The sequence below is a fragment of the Mytilus galloprovincialis genome, chromosome 5 (genome assembly GCF_965363235.1).
Source record: "Mytilus galloprovincialis chromosome 5, xbMytGall1.hap1.1, whole genome shotgun sequence".
Taxonomy (NCBI): Eukaryota; Metazoa; Mollusca; class Bivalvia; order Mytilida; family Mytilidae; genus Mytilus; species Mytilus galloprovincialis.
Window position 1 is genome coordinate 63,952,361 of NC_134842.1, and position 18,498 is coordinate 63,970,858.

General features: G+C 31.9%; 1 protein-coding gene across 2 annotated transcripts; it reads right to left on the reverse strand.

Annotated features, from left to right (window-relative positions):
* Positions 1-7,766: 7,766 nt before the first annotated feature.
* Positions 7,767-17,961, reverse strand: LOC143076243 (PAXIP1-associated glutamate-rich protein 1-like). Of its 2 annotated transcripts, none has more exons than XM_076251973.1 (4): positions 17,862-17,961; positions 16,034-16,335; positions 15,512-15,594; positions 7,767-8,828 (listed from the first exon to the last, which is right to left on the reverse strand). In XM_076251973.1, exons 2-4 carry the CDS (start codon positions 16,324-16,326, stop codon positions 8,446-8,448), a joined length of 759 nt encoding a protein of 252 aa, XP_076108088.1. In that variant the 5' UTR covers positions 16,327-16,335; positions 17,862-17,961; the 3' UTR covers positions 7,767-8,445. The 2 variants fall into 2 exon arrangements, with proteins under 2 accessions (XP_076108088.1, XP_076108087.1); XM_076251972.1 differs by lacking the exon at positions 17,862-17,961 and adding an exon at positions 17,493-17,522.
* Between the last annotated feature and the right edge of the window lie 537 nt (positions 17,962-18,498).

Consider the following 18,498-nt stretch of genomic DNA (forward strand, 5'->3'; position numbering starts at 1 on the left):
TTTTAAATAGTAATTGACGATTTTGAAATCAGGTTGAATTTGTGTCGTCAGAGAATATTAGAGAGCTATTTTACTAGGAAAAAATAATGATTATTTTTCCTTTTGATCAGCTTTTGGTACAAATAGATTTATTAAATTTATTCCTTGCATTTTCATGTTTAAGAATCTCATAACAGATGGCATTTATCAAATCTTAATCATTATTATTATTTTTTTTGAAATCTGATATTAGAAATTAACTTCCAAAATTCTCATAAAAGGAGGCATTTTGTCAATTTGTTATCATTATTATTTTTTTTTAATTTTGATATTAAAAATAATTTCCAAATTCTCATCATTGTAGTAAATAATGTAAATTTGATGAAGCCAGTAAATTGTCATTGTAGCAATACTTAAAAGATTCTGATAGCTGACTGCAATACTGCAATTTTACAATTTCAAAAATGGGAAAAAATGAATTTGAATAATTTAAATTTGATAGAACTGTATATCTGAGAATTATTACTTTTAGTGCCCTTAAAGTTTATTTTTATACCAGCCTTTCATTTTACCTCAGTTTTGTAAGCATTTTCTTCCTTTAATTGACCTATATTATGACCTTGAATTTGTACATGTAACATGCTGGTAGAATAGATAATGATGTCGTGAAGAAGATCAACGTTTTTTTTCTTCGTCATTAATATTTTTTATGTTACTATAGATAGAATTGTATAAATATTAAATGAATATATGTATTTCATTTACAATATTATTGTTGACAGTTGCTGTCTTTTATGGTTAGATCAGTTCAGTTCATGACCAGTGTTTAGAAGTGCATCTGTAGATCTTGAAGAAGTTCCTCAGACTTTGAGTACTGTTTAGATAAATTAGCATTTTGGTTAAAATTGACTTTCTTACACTATTAAGGATGTCTTTAAAATCTTTGACACATCCAAAGATGAATAAAAATTTGGCTTTCTTATGTAATATCATCAAATTGCGGACTAACGGGCAAAAACATTTAACAAAACAAATATTGTAACAATTTTTCGGCGTTCTTTGGTGACGAGATGAGAACAATAAGATATGTGTTCACACTTACACTATGTTTTGCTTACTGTTGTTTATCCTGGCAGATATCATGTACCAATGAATAAATAAAACATTTGTCTGGTGATGTGTGACGATATATTTTATCAATGGATGTTGTTCTGAACAAACCAAATCATGGACTGTTCTGATCTAACTTTGGGTTTAGATATATTGTAAATGGTGTTGAACTCAGCGACCATTTGGAAGTGTGAACTTTGAACTTTGATCTCGCAGACCACATAATTCCTTCTTTTCAAAACTATTGCTATTAAATGTTGAAAAAGTAAAATCTTGATTAACAAGCTATTTTAAGATTTTTCGACAACAAATCACTTGTACTAAAATGAATTTACAGTCATTCTGGTTGTGTTTAACCTTTGAACTTTAGACGAATTTGGATTTGACGCAGCTTTTCATTAATCTTTCAATCATTCCAGTCATGTGAAGTAAATATATTCTCTTATTGACAATTTGTAATATATTGTATACTATCTATCGTTGTTAAGATTTAGTTTGCATGTAACATGTAGTAAGTAAATCATGAATATATAAAATTCAGATATAGTGTAGAGCATACTAATTACTTATATATCAAATAGTAATTTTTATGAGGGATAAAAACTGATACTAGAATAATTGTACTTAAATATAATTTGATACAGATGATGTTAAAAACACTCAAAAAGATTTTTAATGTGATTTGTCACACACCATGAACCTAATCAAGAAAAACTAAAACTATATAAAATATATTCAACAAAAAAAATCTTTAATAGATGGTCATATTTTTGTGCCAATTGATTAAATGCTGACAGATTGCTAAAATTTACAGAAGATGTTTAAATTCACTTTGTGATTAAGAGATTTGTTTAGAAACACAGAAGACAAGAATTGGAGGCCACAAATAAAATCGGCTTTTCATGTTGTAATTAATCATCTATTTAAATTTAAGAGTCATATTTCGAGTCTTACTATATATACCAGCTGCACATAATATCATAACTCGCTGGGTTTGTGAAAAAAGAGACCACAACATCATATTTTTTTCAAGTAATAAATGTCTGGTTATAAAAAATGTTTAAACTAATTTGTAAGTATTTATGTGGCCTCATCACAAGTAAAATAGCATTGAATGCTTTATTATGTATACATACTTATAAGGAATCTCACATTAATTTGTGCTTGTTTTAAAGTACCACATTTAAGAAATTATAAATGAAAAAATATTGAAATGGAGCTTGAACATTTAATAGATAGTCTCCCCTTAATTGTAACTTAACCTGTTCTAGCTTCTGTTTTAGTTATCTTTAAAATTATAGTCTTTGCAATGCAACACAAATTGAGGATGACAAGAATTGTCATTGTACATTAAGTTAAAAAAAACACTAATACTAATGATATAGAAGTAAACATATTAAGATATAATTGTAGATATTTACAAAATGAAAGTACAGACTCTAAGAAAAATTATTAGATACAAAGACAGCAATGTGATTTGATGGAATCTACAATTGACACAATAAGTTCAAGGTTTAACCATAGTTACCGAATTACTATAGTTTATAACTTTCAAGATTATGGATACATGCTCAAAAGAACTTTACCTATTGGTCTTTGTAATTCTTCAGATGTATATTTCCATTTGAATATATAAATCATTCTTTAAAAGATTAAAGAAAATCTCAAGTACATATTGACCATATTAACAATTCAATTGTGAAATGATTCATTAATTATAGATTTTTCTATATTAAATAGAACTATAAAATCACTAAAAATATTTGGCACATGTAATCACTTACAAGATCTATCAATTACGGTAGTTTTCTATTTCACTGCGGCAAAATTTGTATGTAAACATGGTACTTCATGTATGAAATAATTGATATTCAAAATAGATTTGTAACGTTCAAAATAATATAGTATGGGGAAAATAGTTATAAAGTACTAAAATTTGTTAAGTTGTTAAAAAAAATATTGATATGTTGTATACAGGTATATTCTAAAGTGCTTTTTATATTTGTTGAAACTTTATATTAATTCTTGTGCTATATGGTGTGAAAATTAAAAAAATAACTACTGTTATTGTTTTTGTCGTAGAATTTTTACCCAATACCATTAATATTGTTATAATGTGTATTTTTGTACTTTTTTGCTGTACTTATCATTAAAATTTAAACTAGGTAGCAGTGTGTGTTGTTCTTTTCTTTATGATGCTGATTGTATTTAACCTATCGGTGTCCATCCTCTTAATAATACATGCAATGGTCAAATCATGTTAGTAGGTATTTACAGAAGATGTGGTATGAGTTCCACTGAGACAACTCTCCATCCATGTCATAATTAGAGCATTGGCTCACTGAACAGCAAACTATAAAGAGCACCAAAAATTACTAGTGTTAAACCATTCAAACAGGAAAATTAAGGAGGTAGACCTAGGTTAAGGGAAATAACTCTTAAAATCATCAGTACGTTTATGTCAACCATTTTCATCAATATATTCTAAGTTTCTATGTTACATAGATTATTTCCAATCTGCGTTTGTGTCAACCATTTTCATCAATATATTCTAAGTTTCTATGTTACATAGATTATTTCCAATCTGCGTTTGTGTCAACCATTTTCATCAATATATTCTAAGTTTCTATGTTACATAGATTATTTCCAATCTGTTTCAGGTAAATGCTTACAATACATTGATGAAATTTGACTTTTACAAACGCATCACTGAATTAAGAGTTATCTCCCTGAACCAAGGTCTACCCCCTTAAATGTCTAATCTATATAAAAAATTAGAAACACTTATAAATCACATCAACAAAGACAACCACTGAACAACATGTTCCTGACTTAGAACAGGTTCAAAAGAATGCAGCGGGTTTAAACGCTTTAACAGGCACTAACCTTCACCCTAAACTGAATGTAACATCACAAAATAGAAAGACACACTATAAAATATCAATTGAAATGTTAGATTTTTACTGCTCCAGTCTTTTTTGGATTCCAATGAAATTGATATATAACTCTGCAACATCTTGAACAAATTTGTAAATCAGCATGGATCAACTATTTATACAGAAGTTATGGCACTTGGATATGTTAATTTTATGATTGAACTGTTGACACAGAGATATGTCTTGCTTTCTGTATTTTTGATAGTAAAATGCAAATGTTCAAATATAAATGACTTACTTTATATACATTGTACAATCTTTATACTTGTAAAAAAAACTGACTTAACTTTAATGACCGCAAGGCCTGGATGTTTAAACTTTATGCCACAATGTTTCCATTATATGCATGTTCATTGTCCTTGATCTAATTTTTAACCGGATTTTTGTGACAAAAATGTCAGTTATTGATTTGGGAATGTACGGCGGGCAGCCGGCCGGGCGGCCGGCAATCAAATGTTGTCCGAGCATTAACTCATGAACCGTTCAACCAAAGCTTTTAAAATTTTGATATGTTGTTACTGACAACTAAATGAAGGTCAAGTTCAATAATGGCGATTTTGACTTTTACCGTTCAGGAGTTATGGTTCTTGAAAGATTGAAAAATGGAGTTTCCAGTAGTGTCCATGCATTTACACATGCACTGTTCTACCAAAGCTTCCCAAATTTTAATATGTTGTTACTGATGACAAAATGGAGGTCAAGTTCAATAATGACGATTTTGACTTTTACCGTTTAGGAGTTATGGTTCTTGAAAGATTGAAAAATGGTGTTTCCGGTCGTGTCCGTGCATTTTCTCATGAACCATTCAACCAAAGCTTTTGAAATTTTTTTATGTTGTTACTGATGACAAAATAGAGGTCAAGTTCAATAATGACGATTTTGACTTTTACCGTTCAGGCGTTATGGTTCTTGAAAGATTGTAAAATGGCGTTTCCATTCACGTTGTTGCATTTACTCATGAACCATTCAATCTAAGCTTTTCAAATTTTAATATGTTGATACTGATGACAAAATGGAGGTCAAATTTGATATTGACGATTTTCACTTTTACCATTCATCAGTAATGGTTCTTGTGATATTGCCAGGACACAAATAAATATTAATAAATCCAGTTTGCTGTCGTTGTGACAGCGTCTTGTTATGGTTCAACTACTAGAATTTTTGTTGTCATGAGTATATTTATTGTACTTATATTTTTACTCTATTTGGTATCCAGAATTCTTGAAAGGTCTACTTGTCCAGCAGACAGGGTTCACCTGACCTCTTCCTTATTTCATGGATCAGTGATCAAATGGCGCTCCAGTCATACCTCAGTGTTTCCCTATATAATCCACAAAATTCTTCAAACAAATATATAGGAACCCTATACTCTCCCTCTAAATCTGCCTTTGGATATGTTCACTATATTCCATGAATAAAATGATTGTAATTTGTAAATTGAACATGCGTGTCTGACAGGGTTCTTCCTACCTTGACCTTACTTTCATGGTTCATTTATGAATGTTAATTTTCATAGATGTCTGTCTCGGATACCATAAGCAGCCAGTCAACTATATTTGATGAATAGTATGAGTGAAAGGTGTGCATGCCAGTATGGTAGGGTACATCTGACCTTGACTCTATTTACATTAACCACTTACTATGTTAAGATTGCGATACTTGTAGAAAAACCGTCATATTACACTATCAATAAAAGTTAAATCATGATTAGTAAATCAGGCCAGACAATTCAGTGTGTGCAATCTTGTTTCATCATTTCACTTAAACATGTTTAAATCGGTGTCAGGACCTGTGTCGCACTCCAATGGTAATAGGAACTGCTTTCAGCATTATCAATATTGTATTTGGAATAACGAGACTGAGCAAGTATTTCAATAATACAAAGTTGCATACCTAAACTGAGTGACACTTATATTTTTATACAGTTTTTCTTGTCTCTTCGTTTTTTGTTGAGCCTGTGACTTTTGTCGCAAAAAGCTCGACATAGGGATAGTGATCTAGTGGCGTGGTCAACTATATTCTTAAAAGCTTTATATTTTAGAAGGTGGAAAACCTGAATGCTTCGTAACCTTATATATAGATGCCTTATGTTACGAAGTTTCCATCTGTCACATGTTTATTGTCCTTGACCTCATTTTTATGGTTCAGTGAATACTAAAAGTGTTTTTGTAATTTTAATGTCTCTCTTATTAGGAGTATAACTATATTTGGTGTGTGCATACCTTGCAAGGTCCTCATGCACGTCAGACAGTTTCTCTTGACCTCAACTTCATTTTATGGATCAATGAAGGTTAATTTTTGGTGGTAAGTTCCATATCTCAAATACTATAAGCAATAGGTCTAGTATATTTGATGTATGGAATGATTGTAAGGTAAACATGTCCAACTGTCAGGTGTCATTTTGACCATGAATTCATTCCTTCATGATTCAATGGTTATATTTAAGTTTTTGTGTTTTGGTCTGTTTTTCTTATACTGTATGCAATAGGTCCACTACATTTGGTGTATGGAATGATTGTAAGGTGTACATTTCCAACTGGCAGGTGTTATCTGACCTTGACCTCATTTTCATGGTGAAGTGGTCAATGTTAAGTTTTTGAGTTTTGGATTTTTTTTCTAATACTATAAGCATTAGGACAACTGTATTTGGTTCATGGAAATATTTTATGATGTAAATGTCAGACTCGCAGGTTTTATTTGACCGTGAAGTCTTTTTCAAGGTTCATTGCTCAGTGTTGTTTTTGTCTGTTTTTCTAGAACTATAAGCAATAGGTCAACTACATTTGTTGTAAGCTGTTCACGTCTGCATGGCATGGTTCATCTGACATGCATTGACCTCATTTTCATGGTTCATTGATCAATGTTTAGTTTTCTGTTTTCTTATACTGTATGCAATAGGTCCACTACATTTGGTGTATGGAATGATTGTAAGGTGTACATGTCCAACTGGCTGGTGTAATCTGACCTTGACCTCATTTTCATGGTGAAGTGGTCAATGTTAAGTTTTTGGGTTTTTGATTTTTTTCTAATAGTAAAAGCAATAGAACTGTATTTGGTTCATGGAAATACTATAAGCATTAGGACAACCTTTTAAGAAGTTAGCTAACGCCGTCGCTGCCGGATCACTATCCCAATGCTCAACAATAGACTAAGTGTTCTGTGCACGATTTTATATTTTCTTAAGCAAATATTTCGTATATTTTTTTCATTAATTGTTGTGTTTTGAAGCTGTAGTTTACAAATCGTCACCTTATAGTAAACAATCAACTAACAAGCATGGATATTAAGCACATGTATTATATGTAAAATCACATAATATTTCATTTCAGTGACAGATCCATGGGTATTGCGATCACCAGATATGTCGCACTAAGGTCTCTTGCATACAAAAAATATGTTGGCGAATTGCTTCCTGGAAGCATGCAATTTAAAAACAGTAAACTTCTTCTAAACATGCTAAATGTGAACAAATTAATGAATTTTCTTCAGAAAAAAGAATAAGTACATAAGTTTAATAATGAAAACTATCTATTTTGTTATAAAAAAAACCAACATATGCATCATTCTTTTTTAATTTTGAGGTTTCATATCACTTTAAATTTATATGATAGTTGTAGGGAAGCTTTATAGTTAGGACTATCAACATAATCATTATATGAACAAACAGAATTAAAGAGTTAACAGGGCAGTTCCTAGATCTGTTCACAACTCCGGGTTTTAGGTGAAAATAAAAACAACAAATAATAACAAAAAAGTGTTAATTTTGGTATCCAATATCTATATATTAACTTTCATTATCAGATATGAACTTACAACATATTTCATGGACATGAATCTCATTTTAGTCCAGTTTTCATAAGACCCATAACTCCAGTATGCAAAGACTTTCAAATTCCTCTCAAAACTACCATACTATTGTTGAGTAATTTCGCAGAACGAGATTAAATCAATTAGATACCTAAACCTTAGATGATGGACAAACAGCATGACAAATGTAAAACTAATTGTTAATGACCCCCAAAAAAAACCTACAAATCTGAAGAAAAAAAACATCTATCACAAAAATGTTATCATCACTGACTGTACAAGCTATTCATCATGTTAAAAATGTTTAAAAACTGCCATAATACTTTGAATATATTTGTGGCAATTTCTAAAACATGATAAAATTTCTGGAATCCTGTCACTAGTTTTTATTGTAAAACATCGCCTCCATCAAGTTATCAGATTTTTCCTTTTTCATTACAGCATTCCTCCCCATGTCAACAACTAAAAAGGACGAAGATATTGCGTTTCATTGTTTTCAGTATAAGTGTCAACTTTCACTAGTAGCATGCATTTGACACAAATCTCATAATAATAAGAAAAAAACATGCATGGATTACATTCAAAAATCATTTTTCCTATTAGAAAATTCCTTTCATGAGACTTTATCTTCTGTTTTTTGTTCAAATTTTGACAAATTTTCAGCAGAAATGTTCCCTGGCGTTTGTGCATCTTTTGTCTCCGGTGGCCCATTTGGATTTGTATCAGAAACTGAAGAAACCATCAGATTTCTTATAGGAGCAGCCTCAGACACTGTAGGTGGTCTTAAGGGAGTTCCTCTGTGTTGATTTTGTCCAATATTTGAGGCTACAGGAGGGGTACCAAGTCTAGGTCTTGGTGTCCCTTGAGGTGTTCTTGGAGATTTAGCTAACTTTCTTGCTTCCTTTTGTAATGCTGCTTGTTTTCTTTCTATCATAATATTTTTAAGAACTTTGTCCATCGTTGCAACTTTCTTCTGTGACTTAGGGGTCTTTCCTCCTAAAAATAGAAAATTTCAGTCTTATATATAAATATTTTAGTGTGATGTCTATTAATAGCTGAATAAGTATACACTATATATTGTTTAGCGGTCAGCTGTTGATGGCTTACTCCAGAGGTATGATATTCTTGCTGTGTTGAAGACACATTGGTCATGTGGCCTTAGTCTGTGTTCTGCTCTTAGATTTGACACAAACATCAATACGTAAAAGAATATATTGGACAGTACAACAGACCATATTAACTTTTCTGTTGATAACAGAACTTTCCAGACTGTCAACTAATTTCATTAATTACAATTTGGGTACTGAGATGTGAGATTTAAAGCTGGACAAAAAATTATCAAGAATTCTTGTTAAAATTTTGATTTCAGTACTATCATATGGTTTTACAAAAATTTGGGTGATAAACAAAGTGATGGTGATTATTAATTTGATATTCATCTACGAGGGAGGATAGGAGGGGTCTTGATCCCAAAATCCAGAGGTCCCGAAATTAAATAAAGTAAATCCAGGCATCCAGAAATCCCCAAAAATAATTCCCTGATCCCGTAAGGGTCAATCCCGAAATCACGAGCTTAAAAACAGCCGATCCCGGATAAAGGTCCTATCCCCCCACATCTACTGCCATGACTGTAAATTCAGAAGTTATTGGTTGCATTTAATTTTATTAATGCAAGATTAATTATTACGATTTAAGGTTCATGTGGACCCTTTGGCTAAAATGGCTGTGTTTTCACCTCAAAATTTACTCTGAGTAGATAAACAGGGGCAGGCCCATCCAATGGGTGACTTAGACACACTTTTTTTAAACAACCAAAATGGTAAGAAAATCTATACAGGAAATAGTTGTTTTGTGTAACACTTCCCCAATGACCATTCTACATCTATGAGAGGGATACTCAATATATATTATACAGGGTATGTTCTGACAAACGGGTTTGCATTTTCAGCTAAATTGTCTGAAATGGGGTTATTAATGATTTTTTTGCCTCGCATTGGAAGTGGTCAGATTTGACTAATATCTAGAAAGGGGTATTATAAATACAATGTTACACTATTGTTTCAGATAAGGGTGAATGAATGTTTGGTAGCATTAAAACGTTTAAACCCACTGCAATTGTTTGCACCTGTCAGGAATCTGATGTTCAGTAGTTGTTGTTTGTTGATGTGGTCATAAGTGTTTCTTGTTTTTTATATAGATTAGACGGTTGGTTTTCCCGTTTGAATGGTTGTACACTAGTAATTTTGGGGGCCCTTTATAGCTTGCTGTTTGGTGGGAGCCAAGGCTCCTTGTTGAAAACAGTTCTTTGACTTATAATGGTTTACTTTTATAAATTGTGACTTGGTTGGAGAGTTGTCTCATTGGCACTCATAACACATCTTTTTATATCTACTAAATTGAAAACAAAGTTCAAACCTATAATTGCGTTGGATAAAAAGCGCATTTTTATACATGTGCATGCAAAATGAATTTCTTGGTAAAGGGGTCCAAATACAGCACAAACAACATTTTCCAAATGACCAAAACAGTGTAAAATATTTTTTTAACAAAACGGGTATATATATTACATGTATTAAATATATATCAAAAGTTCAGAAAAAGCTATCGTTAAAGATTTATTTTTCATTGTTCATGCCCATTTCATATAACCTTTTAACTTTTTACAACTTCTTCCAAAGATTGATGTTAATCAGGACATAATTTGAAAGATCCGAAGGCAGACTACTTTTCATGAATTTGTATCATGGAGTCTGTTATTATACTTCATAACTTGATGTTAAATTGTTGAAATCCAGGAACTTCTGACCTTCCCCATGGACCCTTTATCAGGGCTATCGGAATTACACCTCCAGTTCATAAAATCCTGGCCTAGGAGGCTAGGACTATTGAAATGAAAAGTAACGCCTTATACCTTAAAATTCTGAATTTCTCTTTATTGGTCTACTGGTGTTAAGATCCATCCAATCATTTTAATATACCAAAAACAATTATTGGAGAGAACTCTGATAGTTTAACTATAAAATATATTTGCTCCAAGTCAGGAACTGTTACAATAGTGCATTTCACAATTATTTATTTTCAGCCCAAAAAAGGTCAAAAAAATTTCCCCCCTCGCTCCCCTCGGAGAAAGATTGTATTCTATGCCCCTCTTTGAAATATACTGGAACGCCCCTGATAAACCTCTGCATCTAGAATAATTTTAAGGCAAAGCATACCCTAGATAAATTAAAATCAAAATTCATTGTATGTTTTAGAAAACTTTACTGGATCTTGCAGAGAAAGACAGGAACACAACTGGCTGCCGTTTCATAAAGCAATCGCTAATAACGACTAACGTAGATTTTAGCGTGTAACTAACGACTACATAACGATTACGTTTACGTGCGTTTCATAAAGCATACGTTGACGAATCGTTAGATTTTTCGATCGCTATACAATCGCTATTTATTTTTAGAACGGGAATTCCAGGATTTCGCACATTCTATCGTTGGAGAAAAATATGCTTGTAAACGACGAAGAGTAAGAGTCTTAATCCAAGAAAACCATATTAATAATTGTTTCTCCAAAAAGGTAGACTTACTAAAATTGTTTCTAACTTAACTAAAAGAATAATATTCATGCAAGTCCTGGATAAGTTGAAAATTGTCACATCTCCGTTGAATGGTCTATTCTAAACAAACACAATTTGGGAAATAAATTCCCCAGCCAAAAGATCTCAGCATTCAATTTTAGTACCACTTCTATCTTCAGTTATGTTAGATGATCTTAGATAAATGAACAAATGTAACCTCCGTAGAATGTAATCTCCATTGACGTTTTGGTAAAACAGTTGAGATTTTTCATTTTTTTTTTCTTATGGGTTCATATGTAAACCATTAAAAAGATGACCCTCTAAACTATTTCAGCCGGTAAGCGTAACACAAAAATGCTCATTTTCAGAAAATCTAGAACTGAAAAAATAAAACAAAAATGCTCATAGAGTCCGCTTTCTATACCGTAATCCACACGACAAAACTATTTTGTGAAAAAACTTTGCCATTTACACAGTGTAGATACTATTCTGTACGCTATCCGGAAGTCACGATTTTCGAAGCGATGATTTCCAACTGGCTAACAGGACGGTTTTGCCTACGGTAACTTTTCTCATCATTTGTTTACTCCTATATCTACAAAGTGCTTTGAACATCTTCAAGGTATATATAGCATCATAAATATGAGTAACTGTAACAAAAACATGCATTAGAATATAAAATATACGTGTGCATCACATCAACTTGGTAGAAAAAAGTGAAATCGATGGACAATTTTGCTCTCGTAGTACAAAGCAAATAATCTTTTATTGCAAATATTTGCATCAGTTTACAGGTAAATATATACTGTTTCAATATTCTTTTCGTATTTAAGTAGAATATTCGTATTTCCCATAAAAAATATGTTTTCCTTGAGGATCCCAAAATAAATTACTGTACGATCAGTCTAGAACTGACTGTATTCTAGAAGCGATTTCAGATTTTTTTGACTGTATGACCAGTCGTGATTTTGAAGAAAAAACAACAGCAATTTGAAGGTATATACGTGTATATGTGATATTATGAACTATCCAGGGAACTATAACGTGTAATTACTTTCATCAGATAATACAAATATATTTCGGATGAATTTTTTAGACGGCAAAATAATTGTATTGTCTTATTTAAAATCAAATGCCTAAAAAGTAATACATGATTCGCTTGTGGACTTTGTAATAGTGTATCGTTACAGTTATCTGTTAAGCTATTACATTTTTAAAGATTATTTACGCCGTCCGCCGTTGACCAATTGATGATAACATAAATCAAGCTTGTCTTTTAAAATAACAAAAAATGGATAAAGACAGCTTTGCGTAGAGGGATAATTCATGTGATATAATTTTGGTAAGTTTACAGAAATAGAAGGTCCATAATTAAATTGAGAATGGAAATGGGGAGAATGTGTCAAAGAGACAACAACCCGACCAAATAAAAAACAACAGCAGAGGGTCACCAACAGGTCTTCAATGTAGCGAGAAATTCCCGCACCCGGAGGCGTCCTTCAGCTGGCCCCTAAACAAATATATACTATTCCAGTGATAATGAACGCCATACTAATTTCCAAATTGTACACAAGAAACTAAAATTAAAATAATACAAGACTAACAAAGGCCAGAGGCTCCTGACTTGGAACAGGCGCAAAAATGCGGCGGGGTTAAACATGTTTGTGAGATCTCAACCCTCCCCCTATACCTCTAACCAATGTAGAAAAGTAAACGCATAACAATACGCACATTAAAATTCAGTTCAAGAGAAGTCCGAGTCTGATGTCAGAAGATGTAACCAAAGAAAATAAAAAAAATGACAATAATACATAAATAACAACCGACTACTAGCAGTTAACTGACATGCCAGCTCCAGACTTCAATTAAACTGACTGAAAGATTATGATTTCATCATATGAACATCAGGCACAATCCATCCCGTTAGGGGTTTAGTATCATACCATCATAACATATATGAGAAGAACATAACCCGTGTCATGCCAACAACTGTATTTAGAATAAATGTGTTTAGTTCCGATGCAAAAACCTTATCAGTGACTCAATATTAACGCCAAAATATGCAATCTTTAATGACTTGACAACAGTATCGTAATTATATCCCTTCTTAATAAGTCTATTCAAAGGTTTTGTAAGTTTCTGAGGTGAATACTGACACCTTTGTGCTTTATAAAGAATATTTCCATAAAAAATTGGATGTGAAATACCTGAACGTATTAGAAGTCTGCATGTTGAGCTATATTTACGAATGATGTCTTTATACCGATGATAAAATTTAGTAAATGTTTTGACTAGTTTGTGATATCGAAAACCCTGGTGTAATAATTGTTCAGTAATACATAAATTTCTCTCGTTAAAATCTAAAACATTGTTACATACACGAGCGAATCGCAATATAATATTGTTGTAATATACTTTGCATGGTACGTAAGACGCATCAGAGAAAAATTAAGCAACAAAACAGTCGTTTTATTGCCGTTCTGATACAATGTAAACAAACCCACCAGCACAGAATCAGGACCCACCAGCACCTGACAGGACCAAATCACCAGCACAGAACGTTCTGTCGCAGAACAACCGTACCCACCGTGAATTAGGTCGTCGGCGTCGGGTTCAACATTTAGGTACAGTCTTTTGTTAAAGTTTGTTTGATACATCAGTAACTTTGTCAGCCCTTCATATAATTTCATGAAATTGGACATGCAGAAGGTTGTTTATGACCAAAAGACAGAGTGAATGTTTGAAAATATTTTTTTTCATTTTCCGTTTTTTACTGGTAAACAGACTTTTTTTTTTTACAATTAACAAGTAGATACAGTCTAGGGTTTAAGTTTTGCTGAAGTTTTTGAATGACTGTTTAAAATGTCTGAAGCAAATGTTTGAAAATATAATATTTTTTTTTCATTTATACATGATAGTATATTTCTGATGAATGGACTTTGAATATTACAGTTCACATTTACAGAAAGTCTTGGATTACATTTTTTGACATGACAAATTCATGAACCTTCATGGATTGTTATGGAAATTAGACAGAAGGTCATCTTGAAGACCAAAAAATAACATCTAAGATTTTTTTTTAATTCTGTAGTTTACTGATAAATGGATTTTTTTTTTTAGTAAAAGTACACGTTTACGCTGACAGCAGCATAACATCGCGAGAGAAAGGGTTCCGATTTTTGATGAAAATTGGTATCCAACGAACCTTAATGTTAAATCTCGCACAGTATCAAAATATCTGACAAGGTTTTTTTTTTTTTTAAATATACCCTTCCCATATCTTCATGAAAGAGTGCTGCTTTTTTTTAATTAACATCTACTGATAGATTTAGATATTTTCAAATGCCCTCGAAATCAAAAAAGAAAAAAATATTATATTTCAACCGGAGTTATTATAATTGGACAAACAAGCACTCCCTACTAAAAACGCGGACGTGATAGAAGACACCTTTTAGTAGCGTCAACAGTAAACATTAGAATAAAATTTTTGTCTAAATGTTTTTGTTCATATATCACAAACAAATGGTTTGGTCGAGATATTTCTGATTGTTCTGTTGAAATAACTTGTTATACATATGAATTGTAAGTACATAGCACGCAAATTATCTTTTACTTTACTCGAAAGTCAGTGCTAAAGGAGGTCAAAGTTTGAGAAATTTACCAAAGTCGTCCTTTCAAGGCGTGGTAAAAGCGTATCTGCAAACTTAAATATGCCCTGTCTACCAAGACGGTAACGAGATATGATATATGTGTCATTTATATTGTCACTGATTTCAATCCTTCCCCGAAAATCCTTTGTCGTCTAAAAATTTGGCGTCAGAAGTACCCCAAAGTATGCAAGGCGACGACCATCTTTTATTTAACGATCGCTTTGCGACAGGTTTAACCACACGTTAATAGCGTTCGCGATTCACACGCAATGTACGACCATCGCAAAGTACGATTGTTTTATGAAACGGAATTTTAGCGTTACGTTTGGTTAACGTTCAAACGTACGCTAACGATCGTTTTATGAAACGGCAGCCTGAATTCTTATTACCAGATATTAACATGTAAGCTTCTTTTTATATTGTGTAAGAACTAGTTTGTCTCTTATCAAATTACAAACCTGGTGTACGTCTTGGAGTGATTGGGTTTGACATGTCACCAAATTCATCATCATCAAAATCAAATTCTGTTGGCTGCTCTGGTCTGTAAAATAAGGTAAAATGTAGTTTACAACATGTCAATCAAATCTGTTGCGTTTAAAAAAATACTATGTTAATATAAAGTTAGAATTTAATAGAATTTGAAGTGTTAGAATTCTCAAAAGATCGTCTTTTCTGAATGAACACGAAAACCTTTAAAATCTTATGTTTATGTATAAAGAAAATTTAAATTTTGCATGGCTTTAATCAATTTTCCACAAACTTTTGTCATGATGAATATATGGAGCAATTTTTTTGTTTCTGGCACATGAATACAAGAGTAATGACTGACTCCAGATATACAAGTGTGTTTTGCATTGTTGAACGGGTAAATGTTTGAAAAATACCCCGACTAATCAGTCGCAAAGTTTAATTTATGTTGTTTAGAGATATTTGATGATATTTTGTATTCTTTTGTATAGTTTTTTTCCAACATTCCATACTTTTTCTCTTCTTCCATACTGATTTCTTCTTCCTTTTCTTCTGTTTCCACTATTTTTCTATCCTTCTCAATTTCTGAATTAGGTGGTTTTCTTCCAGGACATTTCCATTTGATATCTAAAATTTTATTTTTTTCAAGTTTTTCAAACAGTTTCAGAATGTCCTCTGCACTTGGTTCCCATAATCCTTTGCCAGACTTTGATGGGTCATATTTTTCATCATCACTTCCTTCTACACACCAATACTCTTCCACCTCTTTCTTTGACTTGTCATTATAAATGGGCACACTCATCATTGTAATGTTCTGAAAATACCAACTAACAGCTATTAATAAATTGTTGACACAGAGATATGTCTCCCCTGTAGAATCATATGTTTATGTGCAGGTAAGAAGATACGAATTTTATTAATCTAATCAAGAACCCATAAAGGGCATCATTTTACAACACAATATGATTGGAAAAAGCAAAACAGAAAACTAATACCATACTATAACATTATGGACAGGATCAGAGCCTAACACAACATGTGTTTTATATAACTATTATATTAAATCTTATAACAATAAAATATTATATTATTTCATATATTTTGTTTACATCTGGATCTTATTTCTAAACCTTATTTGCAGGTTTATATTATCATGATTATAATGCTCTAAAAAAATCAACTATAATTTGTTAATAATTGATAGGAAATTGGTAAAGAATTACTCAACTGAATTAAAAAAATGTTTCAAATTTAGAAAGCCATTTAAAAATAGAAGATTTGTCATTGTGCAATAAGAAAATTTTTCAAAAACCAAAAGAAAATTTATTAAATCCTGACTATTTTTCACCAACTTTAAATATTAATTTTATTGTTTGTGCATCAAAATGGAAACAATTTGTCAACATTGGATGAATCTTTATAATAATAAATAATAGTATGTTTTAAATGCAGTGATTTGGTGAATACTTTTGAAAACAACCTAAAAATGATTCCGATCATTTGGAAATGGTGATTGGTCATTAGGGAACGGGGGTTAAACACTTATGCTGCACTTTTTTTTTAATTCAAATAGGACATTACTTACTTATCCTTATCATTCCCAGAACATAAAGCGACAAGTACTTTAACAATGTTTAATTGGTTAAAAAGAATTAAATTTGTTCAGTAAATGTCATGGACACTTTTTAAGATATGGACTGTGGATGTGTTATATTTATCATGTAAAATTCAGGGTTTTCACTTCGGCGAGTCCATGATCTTTGGACTCATGAAAATCTGTCTGAACTCACCATTTTTAAAACTGGTGAGTCCATAGACATGATAGATGCATCAAGATTGTAAAATTTTGTATTAACTGAACACAGATATCCTCATTTTAAAGTGCTCAAAATTTAATGTCATTTCATTGCTCTCTTAGGCCATGGAGACTAATATAGTAAATCATATTGCAATAAAATATCTTCTTCTTACTGTTTGACTCAACATGGTCAAAAATGATGAGTCCCTGGATTCGCCTTCAAAATCATTAGTGAGAATCCTGTTTGAATTTAGAAGTTTTCAAGATAAATTTATGAGTCAAAGAATTACAAGAGACAACAATATGAAAAAGAGATTACAGGATGCATACTGATTGCTACTGATACATATACAATTATGGCCTGTAGAAAAGGCGAATATCCAAAATTGTCAACACCAGACGGTCACATCCCGAAGTGAAATAGTCTTTCAAGGTTGTCGATTTGGAATATTAATTGCTTCTAAGGGGCCACATTTGTTTTATTATACTGAAACAGTGAAAGGGCCTTTCAAATCATTGACTTTGAAAAAGCACAAGTTTACCTTAATACTATAGTTTAGTAACGTTCAATTCAAGTTAACGTTCATAAATACATTTGTGTCTTCGATTTCTTAGTAAACATGTACATGTACAACAAAGTTAGAATTATTGAAAAATATTGATAGTCCTGAAAAGAGATTATATATGTGTTTTCAAGTTTGCCCTGTGACTTGTTAATTTTAATCTGTTGTCTTAATGAAGTGTGTGTACATGTGTATAAAGAACTCAACAAAATGGCGACGATATGAGGAAAAAAGATCGTTTTTTAAACTATTTTTCAAAAGGACACAGAGGGGCGCAGGGGCGCTTAAAAAGGGCAGAGGGGCGCAAAATTTCCATCTCATGCTAGCTGGAACACTGACAATGGTACTGTTGAAGCCGATCCCCAAGCTGATATCGTGATACAAACTTTGTTTTTGTTTGAAGTTCTTAAAATTCCTCACACTAACCTGTTGTCATCCGTCATTGATACTTTTTACAAATTCTATTTATACTAATTAAAAGTCTGTATAGTTTATTCTTTATCATTTATTATGGGGCCGGACCCACGTGGGGCTGGATCAACATAGGCCAGATCGACTTGGGGCTGGAACGACCGGATACCTTTGACTTTCACGTGTCACGCTTACAAAAAAACAG

What these genes read in the sequence shown, in the direction of transcription:
- LOC143076243 (XM_076251972.1), bottom strand. An exon ending in AGTATGGAAGAAGAGAAAAA is followed by an intron (nt 15,595 to 16,033) that starts GTATGGAATGTT and finishes CTTATTTTACAG; the next exon opens with ACCAGAGCAGCCAACAGAAT. An exon ending in CACTCCAAGACGTACACCAG is followed by an intron (nt 8,829 to 15,511) that starts GTTTGTAATTTG and finishes TTCTATTTTTAG; the next exon opens with GAGGAAAGACCCCTAAGTCA.